The sequence below is a fragment of the Hemitrygon akajei genome, chromosome 31, assembly GCF_048418815.1.
Source record: "Hemitrygon akajei chromosome 31, sHemAka1.3, whole genome shotgun sequence".
NCBI classification, from domain to species: domain Eukaryota; kingdom Metazoa; phylum Chordata; class Chondrichthyes; order Myliobatiformes; family Dasyatidae; genus Hemitrygon; species Hemitrygon akajei.
In genome coordinates this window covers 418,173-438,943 of record NC_133154.1, presented here as the reverse complement: position 1 = coordinate 438,943, position 20,771 = coordinate 418,173, and the positions used below count along the sequence as shown (strand labels likewise).

General features: G+C 44.1%; 1 protein-coding gene across 1 annotated transcript in view; it reads left to right on the top strand.

Moving 5' to 3' along the window:
- Positions 1–20,683, top strand: part of kif22 (kinesin family member 22) — a 60,837-nt gene extending 40,154 nt beyond the window's left edge. The window contains exons 10-15 of the mRNA XM_073033514.1: positions 11,966–12,149; positions 12,889–13,045; positions 13,323–13,393; positions 13,948–14,142; positions 19,541–19,597; positions 20,440–20,683. Coding sequence (XP_072889615.1) covers positions 11,966–12,149; positions 12,889–13,045; positions 13,323–13,393; positions 13,948–14,142; positions 19,541–19,597; positions 20,440–20,469 — 694 coding nt within the window. The 3' untranslated portion in view covers positions 20,470–20,683. The remainder of the gene's footprint in view (positions 1–11,965; positions 12,150–12,888; positions 13,046–13,322; positions 13,394–13,947; positions 14,143–19,540; positions 19,598–20,439) is intronic.
- The last annotated feature ends 88 nt before the right edge of the window (positions 20,684–20,771 follow it).

Genomic DNA, 20,771 nt, shown 5'->3' with positions numbered 1-20,771 from the left:
AAGGTCTGAAGGTAGTTAAGTCATCTGGACCAGGTGGTCTACATCCCAGGGTTCTGAACGAGATGGCTGAAGAGATCATGGAGGCATTAGTAATGATCTTTCAAGAAGCACTAGATTCTGGAATGGTTCTGGAAGACTGGTAAATTGCAAATGTCACCCCACTCTTCAAGAAGAGTTTTTTTTAGCCAGAGGGTCGTGGATTTATGGAATTCGTTGCCACATACAGCTGCGGAGGCCCAATCATTGAGGGTTTTTAAGGAGGAGATTGACAGGTATCTAATTAGTCAGGGTATCAAGGGATATGGGAAAAAAGCTGGAAATTGGAACTAGACGGGAGAATAGTTTAGCTCATGGTGGAATGGTGGAGCAGACTCGATGGACCGAACGGCCTACTCCTGCTCCTTTGTCTTGTGATCTTGTCAAGACAGAAAGGCAGAATAAATTATAAGCCAATTAGTCTAAAATCAATGGTTAGGAATATGTTGGAGTCTATTATTAGGGATGAGGCCTCGGGGTATTTGGAGACACGTGATAAAATAGGCCATAGTCAGCATGGTTTCCTCGAAGGAAAATCTTGCCTGACAAATCTGGTGGAATTCTTTGAAGAAATTACAAGCAGGATAGATAGGAGAATTGGTTGATGTTGTGTACAGTTGGCCCTCCTTATCCACGAGGGATTGGTTCTGGGACCCCTCATGGATACCAAAATTTGCAGATGTCTCAATCCGGTGGACCTTAGGACCCAGCGGAACCCCAGACCTTATTTAACCTGTCTCAGTGCGGTGGACATTAGGACCTGGTGCCAGAGCTCTGAATGTGCAGTGTTTCTATTCACAAAAATAATCACGATTGAAAATAAAGTGGAAATAATAAAGTGATCGGAAAGAGGTGAAACGCCATCGGTCATTGGAAAAGCATTAGGCTAAGTCAGTCAATGATCGGAACAATTTTAAAGGATAAAGTGAGAAAGGCTCTGCCCCGATGAAAGCTACAATTAGTACTAAGCAACACAGTGGTTTAATATTAGGTTTTGGGGTTTTGAGTTTTTGATCCTCCACATCAACCCGGCATGGTGGAGAGCGCTCTAGGGAGCGGTCTGTCCCAAGTCCCAAGAACTTCTGTTCCCAAGCCCGGCGCTGAAACATACGTTCTTAAGTGTTTTATATGCATAGAAAGGTTAAATATATACTATATACTAAGACAAACGTTTGACTAACTGACACTAACTAATACTGGATGTACCTGTTCCGACTTACTTAGTAAGAGAACTTCCGATTTTTTTCGATTCCGATGCACGATAACCCACGCACATCCTCCCGTATACTTTAAATCATCTCTAGATTTCTTATAATACCTAATACAATGTAAATGCTATGTAAAATGTTTGTTATACTGCATTGTTTAGGGAATAATGACAAGAAAAAAAGTCTGTACATGTTCGAACAACAAGTGCTGGAAGAGCACTTCTGGGTTTTCACAATTCGTGGTTGGTTGAATTCGCGCATGTGGAATAAGGAGGGCCGATTGTACTTGGATTTTCAGGCCTTTGACAAGGTGCCACATGTGAGGCTGCTTAACAACTACGAACCAATAGTATTCCTGAAAAGATTCTAGCATGAATAAAGCAGAGACAGTTTGGCAGGATGAATGGAGTGGGAATAAAGGGAGCCTTTTAAGGCTGGCTGCCGGTGATTAGCTGTGTTCCACAGGGTTCTGTGTTGTGACCGATTCTTTTTACCATATATATGTCAATGATTTGGATGGTGGAATTGATGGCTTTGTTGAAAAGTTTGCAGATGATTTTAAGATAGGTGGAGGGACAGGTAGTTTTGAGGAAGTAGAGAGGCTGCAGAAGGACTTGGGCAGATTAGGAGAATGGGCAAAGAAATGGCAGATGGAATATGGTCATGTACTTTGATAGAAGAAAGGAAAGAGTTAACTATTTTCTAAATGGAGAGAAAATATATTAAAAAATACGTGGGAACAAAGAGACTTGGGAATCCTTGTGCAGGATTCCCTCAAGGTTAATTTGCAAGCTGATTTGCAAGTGAGGAAGGCAAATGCAATGTTAGTATTCATTTCAGGAGGACTAGAACAGTGGTCCCCCACCACCGGGCCGCAAAGCATGTGCTACCGGGCCGCGAGGAAACAATATGATCTGGCGGTATGAAACGATATGAGTCAGCTGCACCTTTCCTCATTCCCTGTCATGCCCTCTGTTGAACTTGAACACAAGCGAGGTCATTACATACATAAGGTCATCAGTCGGTCATTAACCTGCAACTACTCGATGAGTAAAAACCAAACGCCGCTTAAGAGTTTCTTTGGAAGAGGTGGTAGGGGACATAAAAGGCCTAACGATGATGATAACGCAGAGACAATTGAGGCCGAGACTGCAAAAAAAAGAAAGCTTCCTTCAACAGAAAATACAACAAGTCGTACATAAAATATGGCTTTAATGCGACCGGTGACTTCCACACTCCCAGCCCCCTGTGTGTGATATGTGGAGACAAGCTGTCTAATGAGGCAATGAAGCCCTCAAAACTGCTGTGGCATCTTGAGTCCAAACACTCTGCACTTAAAGACAAACCTGTTGAGTTTTTTGAGCGGAGAAAACGTGAGCAGGCGGGACAGAAGCAAGTGCTGAGAGCCACCACCTTCACAAATGCTGCTGCTCTGAGAGCGTCGTACTTAGTGGCTAGCCGTATTGCTAAGGCTAAGAAGCCTTTCACTGTTGGTGAAAAATTGATTCTGCCTGCTGCCAAGGACATGTGCCGTGAACTGTTGGGAAAAGCTGCAGCTAACAAGATGGCACAGGTTTCTCTTTCAGCTACCACAGTTTCAAGGAGAATCAATGACATAGTGGAGGACATCGAAGCACAGCTGTTGGAACGGCTTAACGAGTCACCATGGTATGCCATCCAGGTCGACAAGTCTACCGATGTTGACAACAAGGCAACAGTGCTGGTTTATGTGTGATATATATTTCAAGATGATGTGCATGAGGATATTTTGTGTGCGCTGCCACTGCCAACTAACACAACTGGGGCAGAACTATTCCAAGTTTTTGAATGACTACATGTCAGGCAAACTGGACTGGTCATTCAGTGTTGGAATATGCACAGACGGGGCTTCAGCTATGACTGGACGGACGGCTGTCTGGTTTCACTACCCGAGTCAAAGAGGTTGTTCCTGAATGCCAGTCTACATACTGTGTCATACACAGGGAAATGCTGGCTAGCCGAAAAATGTCACCTGATCTTAACAGCGTATTGAGTGATGTTGTTAAAGTTATCAATCACATCAAAGCAAGAGCCCCTAACTCACATCTGTTTGAGCAGCTTTGCGAGGAAATGGATGCAGAGCACAAACGCCTTCTCTTACACACTGAAGTCAGGTGGTTATCAAGGGGGAGAGCCCTGGCCAGGGTTTTTGAGTTAAGAGAGCCACTAGAGATTTCTTTCAGGAAAAAAGTCACCACTGGTAGTATACTTCAGTGACGAGGAGTGGATAGCAAAACTCGCCTACCTGTGTGACATCTTCAGCCCGCACAATGAACTCAATTTGTCACTTCAGGGGAGAATGACAACTGTCTTCAAGTTGGCAGATAAAGTGTCTGCTTTCAAAGCCAAACTGGAACTGTGGGGACAGCGAGTGGACAGGGGCATATTTGACATGTTCCCAACATTAGCTGGGATTTTGGGAGAGACTGAGGCTGCACTGTCCTTCTCACAGCTGGTACGCGATCACCTATCTTCGCTGTCGACAGAATTCAAGTGTTACTTCCCAACCACAAATGACCCAAGACGTGCAAAGGAATGGGTCTGTGACCCATTTGTGAATGTCCCTGGTGAATCATCCATGTCAGCGCGGGAAGAAGATCAACTCCTCGAGCTTGCAAATGACAGTGGGCTGAGAAGTATTTTTTTTTAATTGGTTTTTTAAATGCATTTTCTACATTACTACAGATAGAAAAAAAAACCCCAAACCAAAATGAAGAAAATTAATACAGTGCAAAAATAAACATACAATAATAATATAATACAAAAAAGATAATTGAGAAAGCACCCAAATTGAAGTCATGTAAAGTTAGTATCCTCCCCAAGCCCCACAACAAAAAACTCCAGACCAACCACAACACAATATAGAGAATATAAATCAGGACGTTCAAACCCCCAAAACTGTAAATACACTTGAAAACAGAAGATAATAATGCCTACTACCAAAAAAAAAGAGCTGAAAGCAAGGGACCGAAAAAAAAACCTTAATTAAGAGGAAGGTTATGAAAGTACTCAATAAAAGGTCCCCAGACCTTATGGAACTTTATATCCCAATTAAGAACTGAATAATGAATTTTTTCAAGGTCTAAGCAGGACATAATATCATTAAGCCATTGAGCATGCGTGGGCGGGGCAACATCTCTCCATTTAAGGAGGATTAAACGTCTAGCCAGGAGAGAAGCAAAAGATAGTATTCGACACTTAGTCGAACTCAAACGTATATCTGTCTCACCCAAAAAACCAAACAAAGCAATTAAAGGGTTAGGTTCTAAGTGGTGATTCAGAATATAGGATAAAGTTATGAAGACATCTTTCCAAAATTTCTCTAAGCTAGGACAGGACCAGTACATATGAATAAGGGAGGCCTCGCCCCTTTTGCATTTATCACAAAGAGGACTAATATTAGGGTAAAATCGAGATAATTTAGATTTAGACATATGGGCTCTGAACAATCTTAAATTGTAAAAGGCAATGGCGAGCACAAAGAGAGGTTGAATTAACCGATTTGAGAATCGAGTCCCAAGTCTCATCAGATAAAGAGATATTTAAATCATGCTCCCAAGCCATTCTAATTTTATCCACAGGGGCATGCTGTAAGAATGCTAATTTATCACGAATAAATGATATTAAACCTTTACTCAGTGGATTAATAGAAAGAAAGAAATCCATAACATTTTTCTCAGGCATTTCAGGGAAGTTAGGAATTAAAGGATTAATAAAGTATCTAATTTGGAGATATCTAAAAAAATGGGCATTAGGCAGATTGAACTTAGCAGAGAGCTGTTGAAAAGATGCGAAGCGATTATCAATAAAAAGATCTTCAAAATGTCTAATGCCCTTCCTATACCAATCATGGAATGTTGAATCATACATAGTAGGTAAAAAAAAGGTGATTATGTAAGATAGGACTAGAAGAGGAAAAACCATAGAAACCATAAAATTTCCTAAACTGAGCCCATATTCGCAAAGTGTGTCTAACGAGGGTTAACAATTAATCTAGACAAACTACTAGGGAGTACAGAGCCAAGAAGTGCAGAAATAGATAGACCTTTAGTGGAACTCAACTCCATTGCCACCCAATTAGGGCACTTGGGTTGGCTATGGAAAAAAGACCAAAAGGTAGCACAACATATATTGGCTGCCCAATAATATAAACGAAAGTTAGGTAAAGCCATGCCACCCTCTTTTTTAGATTTTTGGAGATAAACTTTATTAATTCTGGAACGCTTATTCTTCCACAGATATGACAAAATAATAGAGTCTAAGGAATCAAAAAAAGTTTTAGGAATAAAAATTGGGATTGATTGAAATAAATATAAAAATTTAGGGAGAACATACATTTTAACAACATTAATATGACCTACCAAAGACATAGATAGAGGTGACCATTGTGACAGACTCTGTTTTGTAGTATATAAAAGATTGGCAAAATTTTCACGAAAAAGATCTTTAAACTTCCTTGTAACTGTAATCCCAAGATAAGTAAATTGATTATGAACTACTTTAAAAGGGAGGTCATGAAATGCTAATTCTTGTGCTTCTTTATTAATTGGGAAAAGTTCACTCTTATGTAAATTAAGTTTATTGCAAGAAAACTGGCTAAACTGATCAAGAAGTGAGAACATTGGAGGTAAGGATGTAGACTGATTTGAAAGAAAAAGTAATGTCATCAGCATAAAGAGAAACTTTATGCTCAACACCCCCCCTCCAAATCCCGGTCAATTCAGGACAGCTTCGAAATGCTATCGCCAAAGGTTCTATAGCCAAATCAAAGAGAAAGGGACTTAAAGGGCATCCTTGACGGGTGCCACGTTTGAGGTTAAATAACTGGGATTTCTGAAAATTACCGTAGTCAAAACAGAGGCAGTAGGACACAGATACAGCAATTTGATCCAAGAGATAAAACTTTGACGGAAGTCAAATTTTTCTAAAACTGCAAAAAGGTAGTTCCACTCTATATGATCAAATGCTTTCTCCACATCGAGGGAAATAACACATTCAGGAATCCCAGTTGAAGGTGAATATAAAATGTTAAATAAACGCCGAATATTAAAAAAAGGAAGACGGTTTTTAATAAAACCAGTTTGATCATCAGAAATAATAGAGGGAATAATAGTTTCTAATCTATAAGTCAAAACTTTGGACAAGATTTTAACATCAACATTAAGCAAAGGAATCGGCCTGTACGAGGAACACTCTGTTGGGTCTTTACCCTTTTTTAATAAAAGAATAATAGATGCCTCATTAAAAGAGGGTGGCAATTTACCATAATTAGACGAGTCAGACAGTACTGAGAGTAACTGAGGAGAAAGAAGTGAAGAGAATGATTTATAAAATTCTACGGGGAACCCATCAGGTCCAGGAGATTTCCCTGAAGACAATGCAGAAATTGCAAAAGATATTTCTCCTGATGATATAGGCACATTAAGTTTGGCTTTAAAATCAGATAAAAGCGAAGGAATATTCAGATTATTTAAAAAAAAATCAACAGAAATATTCTCATTCAGAGATTCAGAGGAATAAAGTCGAGAGTAAAAATTTTTAAATACATCATTGATTTCTAAGTGATCCGATGTAAAATCTCCATTTTCCTTCCGGATCTTTATAATATGTTGTTTAGCTTTAGAACGCCTCAGCTGATTAACTAGAAATTTACCAGATTTGTCACCATGAATATAAAAGTGACTCTTACTTTCAAGAAGTTGGCGTTCAACAGGTTGAGTAGACAGAAGATTAAATTTAGTTTGAAGTTCTACACGCTTCTTGTATAATTCAGGATTCTTAGTTTGAGCATACAGTTGATCTAATTCTTTAATCTGATTAATGAGGTCTAATCGATCTGTACAGGACTTTCTATTAAGATTTGCTGTATAGGAGATTATTTGACCCCTCAGGACCTGTATTCACTGGAATTCAGAGAATGACAGATGATCTCATTGAAACCTATGAAATGGTGAGAGACCTTGATTAGATGGATGTGAAGAGGATGTTTACTATAATGGGAGAGTCTAAGACCAGAGGACACAGCTTCAGAGTAGAGGGGTGTCCTTTTAGAACAGAGATGAGGAGGAATTTCTTTAGCCAGAGAGTGGTGAATCTGTGGAATTCTTTGCCACGGGTAGCTGTGGAGACCATATGTATAGTTAAGGCAGAGGCTGATAGATCCTTGATTGGACAGGCGTTGGTTGAAAAACCTGTGTGTGCGCTTAGAGGGAACATAGTCTGAGAGCCTGTGACATTTTAGACACACATACCCTTGTAGTAGTAATTTGGATCATATGTGTGTGCAGATGCAGGACTTGCACATAAGATAAAAATGCATGGAGATGGGGAAATGTTATTAGCATGGATAGACGGTTGGTTCGCCAACAAAAAATGGGGAGTTAGGATAAATGGGTGTTTCTTTGATTGGTAGTTAAGTGGTGAGCAGAGTGCAGTCGGGATCACTGCTGGGCCTGCAAATGTTGACCATATACGTTAAACATTTGGTAGTATGGACCGGGTGCAGCATATCCAAGTTTGCTGATGACACTAAATTGAGTAGGAAAGCAGGTTGTACAGAGGATTTGGAAAGTCTGCAGAGATATTGATAGGTTAAGTGAAAGGGCAAGGGTTTGGCAGATGGAGTACACTGTTGATAAATAGGTCATCCACTTGGGAAGAAACAAATAGAAGATCAGCTTATTATTCAAATAGTGAAAAACTGCAGCATGCTGCTGTGCAGAGTCTTAGGAGTGTTTGTGCTTGAATTGCACAGATTGGTCTGCCGATACAACCGTTTATCAAGAAAGCAAATGGAAGGTTGGCCTTCAGAGATCGAGGAATAAATTTCAGAGCAGGGAGGGGTGAGGCTGCACCACGGGTACTGGTCTTAACTTGAGAAAAGGTACAGTGGCTAGGGCCATTGCAGAGGAGTTTCACTAGATTGATTCCAGAGCTGAGGGATTCTACCCATGAGGAGAGATTGAATCACCTGGGACTGTACTGACTGGAATTCAGAAGAATGAGAGGGGATCTTATAGAAATATATGACATTCTGAAAGGGATGGATAAGATAGAGGCAGGAAAGTTGACTAGAACAAAGGGACATAGCCTCAAGATTTGGGGGGGGGGGGGAGTAGATTTCTGACGGAGATGAGGAGGAACTGCATTTTTTCGAGAGTGTTGCATGTTTCAATGTAGGTGTTACCATTAAAGCAAATCTTTAGAGAATCTATGGAATTCTCTGTCCAGGAAAGCAGTAGAAGCTCTCTCATTAAATATATCTAAGATCCAGTTAGATTTTTGCATAGCATGAGAATTAGGAAAAAAAGGACTCTGGTATGTTTTGTAACTCCTGAAATTAACCGAAAGAAAAACACTGAGCTGGGAGATGAGTGTGTACTTCACTTTTCACCACCACCCAGGACATGCTCTCTCTCAGTGCTGCCGTCAGGGAGAAGGCGGAGAAGCCTTGGGTCCCAGTTCACCAGGTTCAGGAACAGTTATTACCCCTCACCCATCAGGCTCTCGAACCAGAGGACATAACTTCCCTCACTCCATCACTGAACTGTTCCCACAACATATGGACTCACTTTAAGGACTCTTCATTTCATGTTCTTAATATTTATTACTACTATATTATTATCGTTATTGGTATTTCTTTCAGTTTGTTGTCTTTTGCACACTGGTTGTTAGTGAGGTGCATGCTTATGACATTGTGGCATAATGACTTGTGTCATTGATGTACTTCAAAGCTCAAAGTACTGAATTTATCAAAGTATGTATTCTTTGCACAACCTTGAGATTCATCTCCTTATACGCAGCCACAAAACAAAGTAACTCAATAAAACCCAACACAACAAATGAACTCTGAACACCCAATGAACAGAAGGAGATAAAAAACAAATCGTGTGAACAATAAAAGTAAGCAAATAGCATTCAGAACTGAGTTCACAAAAGTGAGTCCGTAACTGATCCAGAAGCCCACAGCTTCAGCTCAGTGCAGTTCAGTCCCTTTCAACCCCCCACTCCCCCCGAACACTGCTGTGGCATCATCCAGTACCTTTCTTAATTTGCCTTAGGTTTAATTTATTGCATGGAATGTGGCATACAGATGATTGGAAGTCCGTCCACCAGGTTGTAGTTGTGTCAGTCAATAACAACCCCACAATACTGGCCCTCCTGTTTTTACCGCATACAAGCCCAACATGGCTTGTCGGTTATTGTATTTCACTGTTACGCATGTCTATTGCTAGTTTTCACATTGTAAATCTCAAGGCTACCCAGTCTTGTGTCACTCTCAGCATCAGATTTTTCATCAACAGTGTACAAATTAGTGCTCTTTTTGAAACTGCAACTTGACTTTTAGCTTTTTCTCTTCCCTATGTTGTCCATTTATTTTTATCCACCTGACATGTGCTTTGCATGTGTTCAATTACACTCGTCAAAACTAGCACTCATTCTCATTGACTATTTCCTTTGTTTCATTATCTTTTGTGGAATCAAATATGTCTACCTTTCTGATGTAGCCAGCCATTTCTGCTTTTTATTTATTTTTATCACCCCGTACTCACTGTTGATGAACCTGTTAATTTTGTATGGTTTCTGCTTTATTTTTAACTCGAATGTCTTGCTGTGCTTATGAAGGGGGAGGGGGAGGGGGAGATTCAAACATCTCCTTCTCCCCTTTGTGAAGAAGACACGCTGCGCTTCAACAGGTAGGCAGTTGCCTCAGGCTCATTTTAAGACTTACTCATCACCATTGTTACAGTTTGTAACTCCAAACCATAAAACTAATTGAAAGAAAAACACAGGAGCCCAGGGTAAAATTATGTACATAGTTTCTTTACTTTAGTGAGGCACGGACGTAAGACATAGTGATGTATTGATGTATGCCGTTTACATACTTGTACATATAATCCATAATGTATTATGAAAACAAAGAATGCTCAATTAAAATGACATATTTACAATATTACTCAAATATCACTGAAGAAGTAAATACACAGCAGGCTCCTATCCAATTTGCCTACTGTCACAACAGGTCAACAGTGGATGCCATTTCATTGGTTCTTCACTTGTACAGTGAGATGTTTATATCCAGATTTATTCAGTAACTACTGTACAACCCAGCATCACAACAGAATACAGCTCCAATGCTGTATTTAAGTTTGCTGATGACACCACTGTCATTGGCCGAATCAAGGGTGGTGACAAATCAGCATATAGGAGGGAGATTGATAATCTGGTTGAGGAGGGCCACAACAACACCCTCACTCAATGGCAAATATCCCCAGCATCTAGGCCATGCTCTCTTCTCATGACTACTATCAGGCAGGAGGTACAGAAACCTTGGGTCCCACCCTGCTCCACCAATTTCAGGAACAATTATTATGCTACAACTATCAAGCTGCTGAACTAGTGTGGAGAGCTTCCCTGACCTCAACTTTGAACTGTCTCCATAACCTACAGACACACTTTCAAGTACGCGACAACTGATGTTCTTGATATTTATTGCTTATTTATTATTACCGGTAGTTTTTTCTCTTTTTTTGTATTTGCACAATTTGTTTTGTTTTGCACATTGGCTGTTTGCCAGTCTTTTCTATTTATAGCTTTTCATAATTTCTAATATATTTCTTTATTTTTCCTGTAAATGCCTGCAAGGAAATGAATCTCAAGGTGTGTGTGTGTGTGTGTATATATACCGTAGATTCCGGACTACAGAGCGCACCTGATTAAAAGCCGCTGGCTCTAATTTTAGAAATAAAATCAATTTTTTACTTGTAAAGGCCGCACCGGATTTTCGGCCGCAGGTGTCCCACGTTGTAATATGAGATATTTACACAGAAAGATATTACACGTGAGGATTTTTTAACTTTTAATTAAATCCATATGGTAACAAAAACAAATACATATTGCAAATGCTTTTTTTCGAACCGTGCCCGTAACACGGCTACTTTTAAATATACGTTGCGTATACTTTTTTACTGAACAACATTCCAATATCTCCTAACGACTGGTAAAAAATATATATACTGCAGCCTACCAGGAAAAGTTATTGATCGCCTTTAACTTAAAAGCAGCGTTTTCGCTCCGCCGCTCGACCCCCGCCGTCCCGTTTTATCGCAAACCGGCGTTTTCCCACAAGACGCGGCGAAACCAGGTGTGACGTCATAGCATCCCGCGATGTAGTACAGAAAACAAATATAGTTAAAACTCTTCTAACTTTAACTAGAAAATGAATTACTAAGCGAAAATATTATAAACTAAATAACTGCCATAAAGGCAGCACAATGCTTTTCTTCGAGTGTTTTCCATGTTGATGAGGGTGAGTACAAATGACTGATTTACAATAATTTAATTGTGAAAGTGCGCTTGATTTATCGTACAATTTCATTGGACCTCTGTGAACTACTCATCAATTTTATTGGTCTACTGTTACGAGGCAAAATGTTTTCGGCCGGCATGAAAAAAAATAATACATTAGCCGCTCCGTTTTAAAGGCCGCAAAGTTCAAAGCTGTTCAAAATGTGGGAAAAAAGTAGAGGCTTAAAATCCGGAATCTACGGTATATATATATATATAAAAACATACAGTACTTTGATAATAAATTTACTTTGAGTTTGAAGGTAGGTGGAGCTGTGTCCTCAGCCAGGATGATAACTAGACCTGCTCTTTCCCCACTCGCTGATCTCTGGCAGTCCACTGCTGAAACCAGAGGAACTGAACAGTGAGGTGTACGGGCCGGATGTGATGGAGCGTCTGTCGAAGCTAGAGGACCTGCTGCGCACACAGGGTCGGAGTGGCTTGCCTGTGCTGGGCACACCCAAGGCCGAGAGGCAGGAACTCCTCAGGAAGCTGGAGGAGAGCCGGCGGCAGATCCAGGTGCACAGGGGAAGGGATGGGGGTGGTGTCAGGCCAGGATCAGATCCAGGTGCACAGGGGAAGGGATGGGGGTGGTGTCAGGCCAGGATCAGATCCAGGTGCACAGGGGAAGGGATGGGGGTGGTGTCAGGCCAGGATCAGATCCAGGTACACAGGGGAAGGGATGGGGGTGGTGTCAGGCCAGGATCAGATCCAGGTGCACAGGGGAAGGGATGGGGGTGGTGTCAGGCCAGGATCAGATCCAGGTGCACAGGGGAAGGGATGGGGGTGGGGTCAGGCCAGGATCAGATCCAGGTGCACAGGGGAAGGGATGGGGGTGGTGTCAGGCCGGTATTCCTGCTGTCCATCACAGCATAGTGATCACTGAGGTGGAGTGGGGAGGAGAGGGAGGGAACTGGGGAGATGGATACAATATTATTTCGATGCTGCAAATATAGAGCACCACAGACTCAACAGGTCAGGCAGTATCTACAGAGGGATAAAAGCATTCAATGTTTCGGGCAAAGACCTTTGGGCAAAGTGGTTGGAGGGAGAGGGAGAATTCAGCAATATCCCTGTTCCTTATCTTGCCTTGTGGCCCATGGGTTAGAAAGAGGGGAATCCCTGTACGCTAAGGGAACTAGATGTCAGAGAGATGTCATCTGACCACACAATGTACCTCTCTCTCTCTCCCTCTCTACCCCCTCCTCTCGGTGTGTGTGTGTGTATATTTATATCTATCTATATAAAATACACCCAGCATTTGGAGCGGAGACAGCAAGAACTCGAGAAAGTCATTAGTGCACAGGAAACCACAGGAACTGGAAATGGCCTCCTCCCCTGTGGCAAGGACCCCATCCTGCGTAAGAGTTCAGTGGCTAAGAAAAGGAACAAAGCCATCGTCACCCCTTTACAGCGTACGTTCTGTGGGTGAGGGGTCCAGGAGGGAGGGAGACCGATGCATGGGGCTGTCTTCGTACCTCCTCCCTCTGCCTATCAACCTATATCTAAACCCTGCTCCCTTCTCTACCCCATTCTGTCATCAGCCCCCCTTCTCTCCGTCATCCAACTCCCTTAACTCTTCCCCCACCCCCCTCATTGTTCCCAACATTGCCCACTTCTTGTTCCTCAAACCCTCACCCTTCCCCTGCCTTGTTCACTCTGACGGTTGTGTGTGCCTCTGCTCTCTCCCAGGCATAGACAATACTGAGTGTCTCCAAACCGGGGATGTGCTGGTGCTGAAGCGCAAGGAGAAGCAGGTCGAGGTAAAATGGTGGGGGGGGGGGGGGGGGGGGGGTGGAATTAGGGGTTGGAGGGGTGGATGTGGGAGAGGAGGGGTTAGTACCACCCACCAAGGAGAGAGAGGCTGTCTTGTGTTCGACCAGGTCACTCTGTGTACTCAGGGCGATACTGTTGGTGGAGATGGAAATGGATGTGTTAACTCTGACGGGTGTCTCTTTTCAGGGACACCCTCAATGAGAATGTGGCTGAGGGGATGAGAGAGAAACACTGCTATCCAACTGCAGTCTCCACACCACCTCTCTGTCTCTCTCCCACCTCCTCCTCTCCTGCCAGCAGAGGGTGGAGGGACATGTACCTGAGAGGTGAGGAATAAGAACCTGACCAGTCCTTACCTTCCTCTCTGCGCTGGAGCCCAGGGAAGGCAGGCTGGTATGGAGAGTGAGTGTGTGTGAGTGAGGGGTGACCGGTGTCTGCCCTCTCCTCTTACCACCTCCACTCTGGACCCTGTAGATGAAGGAAGTGTGTTTGAATGGTGAGTGGGTGCTGACTCCAACCCCTGTCTCTCCACCACCTCCAGGACAATGCAAAGAAGGAGCAGGGGGGTGGTGTAGAGTTGATGATGGATGTACAACTTGCTGAACAGCAGAAGGAACAGATCCTGGCCGTGCTGAATGAGGGCTCCCTCCGCCAGCTCAAGACCTTGCAGAGGGTGGGAGACAAGACCGCTCAGCTCATTCTTGGCTGGAGAGAGTGCCATGGGCCGTACTCGCAGGTACAGACTAAGGGCTGGGGGTGGGTTCTCACAGACCTCACACAAAGTGTGAGAAGCAGGTGGGACAGTCCGCATCACAAGTACATGGGGTTGGGGCTGTGGTAGACTCCTCTAGGTGGTTACATAGAAACATCAAAACATAGAAAACCTACAGCACAACACAGGCCCTTCGGCCCACTATGCTGTGCCAAACATGTCCTTACCTGAGAAATTACCTGGGGTTATCCATAGCCCTCTATTTTCCTAAGTTCCATGTACCTATCCAGGAGTCTCTTAAAAGATCTTAAAGACCACCATCGCCGGCAGCCCATTACACGCACTCACCACTCTGCATTTTTTTAAAAACTTACCCCTGACATCTCCTCTGTACCTACTTCTGCACTTTAAGACTGTGCCCTCTCATGTTAGCCATTTCAGCCCTGGGAAAAAGCCTCTGCCTATCCACATGATCAATACCTCTCATCATCTTATACACCACTATCAGGTCACCTCTCATCCTCTGTCGCTCCAAGGAGAAAAGGCCAAGTTCACTCAACCTATTCTCATAGGTAATGCTCCCCAATCCAGGCAACATCCTGTAAATCTCCTCTGCACCCTTTCTAGTTTCCTCCTTCCTGTAGTGAGGTGACCAGAACTGAGCACAGTACTCCAAGTGGGGTCTGACCAGGGTCCTATATAGCAGCAACGTTACCTCTCAGCTCTTGAACTCAATCCCAAGGTTGATGAAGGCCAATGCGCAGCAGCTTTGAGTGTCCTATGGACTTGGATCCCAAGATCCCTCTGATCCTCCACACTACTAAGAGTCTTATTATTAATACCATATTCTGCCATTATATTTGACCTACCAAAATAAACCACCTCACACTTATTTGGGTTGAACTCCATCTGTCACTTCTCAGCCCAGTTTTGCATCCTATCAATGTCCCGCTGTAACCTCTGACAGCCCTCCACACTATCCACAACACCCCCCAACCTTTGTGTCATCAGCAAACTTACTAACCCATACCTCCACTTCCTTATCCAGGTCATTTATTAAAATTATGACGAGAAAGGGTCCTAGAACAGATCCCTGAGGCACACCACTGGTCACCGACCTCCATGCAGAATATGACCTGTCTGCAAGCATTCTTTGCCTTCTGTGTGCAAACCAATTCTGGATCCACAAAGCAAGGCTCCTTTGGATCCCATGCTTCCTTACTTTCTCAATAAGCCTTCCATGGGGTACCTTATCAAATGCCTTGCTGAAATCCATATACACTACATCTACTGCTTCCAAGTTTCTGCCTGAGAGCTTCATATTTCCCCTTTCTCCAATCAAATGCTTTCCTAACTTGTCTGTCCCTATCCCTCTCCGATGCTATGGTAAATGAGATAGAATTGTGATCACTATCTCCAAAATGCTCTCCTACTGAGAGACCTGACCCCTAACCAGATTCATTTCCCAATACCAGATCAAGTACAGCCTCTCCTCTTGTAGGCTTACCTACATACCTTCCTGAATACACCTAACAAACTCCAGCCCATCTAAACTCCTTGCTCTAGGGAGATGCCAATTAATATTGAGGAAATTAAAATTTCCCATCATGACAACCCTATTATTATGCACCATTCTGGAATCTGTCACCCTATGTGCTCCGCGAAGTCCCTGTAACGATATATTTAAAAAAAGCACCCAGTAGAGTTATTGACTCCTTCCTGTTTCTAACTTCCACCCACAGAGGCTCAGTAGACAGCTTCCTCCTTTTCTGCAGCCATGACACTATCTGATCAGCAGTACCATGCCCCCACCTCTTTTGCTTCCCTCCTTGTCCTTTCTGAAACATCTAAAGCCTGGCACTTGAAGTAACCATTCCTGTCCTTGAGCCATCCAAGTCTCTGTAATGGCCACAACATCATAGCTTCAAGTACTGATCCATGCTCTAAGTTCATTCACTTTGTTCATGATCCTCCTTGCATTAAAATAGACACATCTCAAACCATTGGATTGAGCATGTCCCTTCTCTATCACCTGCCTATCCTCCCTCTCACACTGTCTACAAGCTTTCTCTATCTGTGAGCCTTCCTCTGTCTCTTCAGTTCGGTTCCCACCCCCCAGCAATTCTAGCTTAAACTCTCCCCAATAGCCATAGCAAACCTCCCTGCCAGAATATTGGTCCCCCTTGGATTCAAGTGCAACCCGTCCTTTTTGTACAGGTTATGCCTGCCCCAAGGGAAGTCCCAATGATCCAGAAATCTGAATCTCTGCCCCCTGCTCCAATCCCACAGCCACGCATTTATCCTCCACCTCACTCTATTCATATACTCAATGTCATGTGGCACAGGCAGTAATCCCGAGATTACTACCTTTGAGGTCCTACTTCTCAGCTTCTTCCTAACTCCCTGTAGTCTGCTTTCAGTACCTCCTCCCTTTTCCTACCCATGTCGTTGGTACCAATACGTACCACTACATCTGGCTGTTCTTCCCATTTCAGGATATCGCGGACACGATCAGAAACGTCTCGGACCCTGGCACCTGGGAGGCAAACTACCATCCCAGTTTTTTTCCTGTGTCCACAGAATCGCCTGTCTGATCCTCTAACTATAGAGTCCCCTATCACACCTGCCATCCTGTTCCTTTCCCTAGCCTTCTGAGCCACAGGGCCAGACTCTGTGCCAGAAGTGCAGCCACTGTTGTTTCCCCCTGGTAGGTCAACCACCCCTCTCCCCAACAGTACTCAAACAGGACGTACAAAAAAGCTGGATGAACTCAGCAGGTCAGGCAGCATCCGTTGAAAGAAGCAGTCAACGGTTCGGGTCGAGACCTTTCGTCAGGACTAAAGGAGGGGGCAGGAGCCCTATGAAGAAGGTGGGGGGAGGGGAAGCAGGGAGGGGTTAGGCAGGAGAGGTGAAGGAATCTATGGGGAAAGCACTATGGGTAGTAGAAGAAGGCAGAGTCATGAGAGGTGATAGGCAGCTAGGAGACAGAGTAGAGGTGGGATGGGGGAAGGGAGAGGGAGGGAATTACCGGAAGTTGGAGAACTCGATGTTCATACCAAGGGGCTGGAGACTACCAGACGGTAGATGAGATGTTGTTCCTCCAGCCGAAGTTTGGCCTCATCATGGCAGTAGAGGAGGCCATGTATGGACATATCCGAATGGGAATGTGAAAGAGAGTTGAAGTGAGTGGCAACCGGGAGATCCTGTCTGTTGTGGCGGACGGAGCGTAGGTGCTCGACAAAGTGATTCCCCCAGTCTGCGTCGTGTCTCGCCGATGTAGAGGAGGCCGCACCGGGAGCACTGGATGCAATAGATTACCCCAACAGACAAGTGAAGTGTTGCCTCACCTGGAAGGACTGTTTGGGACTCAAACAGGAGTACTTATTGTTAAGGGGGACAGCCACAGGGGTACCCTCTAATATCTGACCCTTGCCCTTCACTCTCCTGACTGTTACCCACTTACCTGTCTCCCGAGGCCCCAGTGTGACTACTTGCCTATAGTTCCTCTCCATCACCTCCTCACTTACCCTGACCAGACGAAGGTTGTCGAACTACATCACCAGTTCACTAACGCGGTCCCTCAGGAGCTGCAACTCAACACACCCGGCACACATGCGGCCACGTCTAACACCCAGTACAGAACACCGACTTCACAGACATACTTCCCATTCCTATTCTTCACAAGTAACTTACCTTGCCTCGACGTGTTTTCGCTGAAGCCCCGTTGAGCCAAAGCTCTCCTATTCTGACCCCTTCTATATCGTCCGCTCTATGTAGCTGTCTTCTTTTTAAATTCTTCCTACTGCTCTAACTCGCTGATGTCCATGTGCCTGCACAGTTGTGCCACAATGTTGCAGGGGGAACCAATGGGTGGTAGGGAATGGACAGATTTTGGGGTGAATGTGTGTGCAGAGAGACCATGAGACATAGGAGTGGAATTTAGCCCAGCAAGTCTACTCCACTATTCCATCATGGCTGATTTATTATCCCTCTCAATGCCTTCTCCCTGTAACCTTTGATGCAATGACTAACTAAGAATCTATCAGCCTCCACTTTAAACATACTCAATGACTTGGCTTCCACAGTCATCTCGCTAAAGAAGTTTCTCTTCATCTCTGTTCTGAATGGAAGTCCTTCTATTCTGAGGCTGTGCCCTCTGTTCCTAGATACTCCCACTATAGGAAACATCATCTCCACTTCTACTCTGACTAGGTGTTCTAATGAGATTCCACCCCCTCCATCATTATTCTAATCTCCAGTGAGTACAGGCCCAGAGACCTCAAACGCTCCTCATACTCTCCAATGCCAGCACATCCTTTCTTGCACAAGGGGCCCAAACTACTTACAATACTCCAAGTGAGGGCTCACCAGTGCTTTATAAAGTCTCAACATTACATCTTGCTTTTTTTTCCCTAGTCCTCTTGAAATTAATGCTACATTGCATTTGCCTTCCTCACCACAGACTCAAATCTGCAAATGAAACTTCAGAGAATCTTGCACAAGGACTCCTGGGTCCCTTTGCATCTCTGAATTTTCTCCTCATTAAAAAGTCCATGCCTTTATTTCTTCTACCAAAGTGCATGACCGTATACTTCCTGAAGCTGTTTTCCATCTGCCACTTCTTTGTCTATTCTCCCAAATTGTTTCAGCCCTTCTGCAACCCCCCGCTTCCTCAAAACTACCCACCTTCATATCATTCGCAAAGCCTTTCATTCTGACATCTAAATCATTAACGTGAATCAGTCCCAACACCAACCCCTGCTCCACTCAGCCACTGGCAACCAACCAGAAAAGGCTCCCTTTTTCCCCACTCTGCCTCCTGCCAATCTTCCATCCATGCCAGTATCTTTGCCTGACCATGGGTTCTTACCTTCAGCAGTCTCACATGTGGCAGCTTGTCAAAGGAGAATCCATCGACTCTCCTTTGTCTATCCTGCTTGTTATTTCCTCAAAGAATTCCAACAGATTTGTCAGGCAAGATTTTTCCTTACGAAAAACCATGTTGACTTTGGCCTATTTTCTTTTTCACGTGCCTCCAAGTACCCCAAAATCTTATCCTTAACAATGGACACCAACATCTTCCTAACCACTGAGGTCAGGCTACGTGGACTATAATTTCCTTCCTTTTGCCTCCCTCCCTCTTAAAGAGTGAAATGGCATTTGTAATTTTTCAGTCCTCTGGAACCATGCCAAAGTCTAGTGATTCTTGAAAGATCATTACTAATGCCTCCATGAACACTTCAGCCACCTCTTTCAAAACATTTGGGATGAAGTCCATCTGGTTCAGTTAATTGATCTTGAGAGGGGGTGGGAAATGGACGGACAGATTTGAGCAGAACAAGGGGATTGGGGTTCAGTGTGTCTCTGAACCTCTCTTCCTCCCTCCCAGTTCTCACCACACTCCCTCTTCCTCTCTCTGCAGATTGAGGATCTTGCCAAGGTCGGCATGTCAGCCAAGTTCCTCTCCACCTTCATGAAGGTGAGAAATCAAGAGGTGAAAAAACAACTCAACAAATGACAGAGAGGGGCTGGTGGCAGGTCAGCTGCATGAGGCTCTTACACCTCACGTAGCAGGGGACCTGTGGGAGAGAACCTCTCTCCCGGGGGTTTGGAAGAAGGGAGGGTTGCTTCCAATGGGAGGGGAGCTTTTTCCCAGCAGGTTGTGGGAGGGGTGTATCTCACTGCAGGAGGATTGTGGAATGGAGGGAACCTCCCATCAGGAGGTTTGTGGAAGGGAGCCCATGTTGGTGATCTGCCTTGAAGTGTTGGTCACTAAGCTATAGGAAAGATGCTGTTTAGATGGAAAAAGCGTGGTGAAGATTTATGAGGTGTTGAGACTTGAGACATGGAAGAGATTGGATGGGTTGTGATTTTATTCCCTGGGGCGTAGGAGACTGAGAGTTGACCTTACAGAGGTGTATAAAATGAGGGGCACAGATAGGGTGAATGTGCAGTCTTTTCCCCGGGTTGGGGAATCAAAATCCAGAGGGCACATTTAAAGTATGAGGGAAAGGAGATTTAATAGGGACCTTTTTCATCCATAAATGGAACGAGCTGCCAGAGGAAGTGGCTGAGGCAACTACATTAACATGTAAAAGACACTCGGACAGGTCCATGCGTAGGAAAGATTTAGAGGGATTTGGGTCAATTGTGAGCAGATAGGACAGGTTCAGATGGGGATCTGAGTCAGCATGGACTGGTTGGGCTGAAGGGCTGTTTCTGTGCTGTGTAACTGACTCATCTCTACTACAATGGGCTCTAACACTCTGCCTCTTTCCCTTTCCTGACCCCTGGATGTAACACATTCTCTCTGTCTCACAGGCCAACGCTCTCAGCTGCCTTGCCAAGTGACAGCGTCAGTTTCAGAAGCCCCCTCCCCCTTCAGGGAGTTGCCGAGGATTCCCACCTCTCCTTCCTTCAAGGTGTGGGGTGGGAGAAGGAGCAGCTTTCCTGGTGTACGTCAGTAATGATGGCTTGTATCATAATGCTTTGTGTCAGAGGCTCCACCCAGCCTCCGTGTTTCGTGTGCGATTTAATAAAGGTTTTTTATACATTTCTCAAAACAGCTGTGAGTCCTACAGGAGTCTCTAACTCTTCTTCCCTTCCTCACCTGCTCTCACCCACCCCCTCTCCTGTCTCCCCAGACCAAAGAC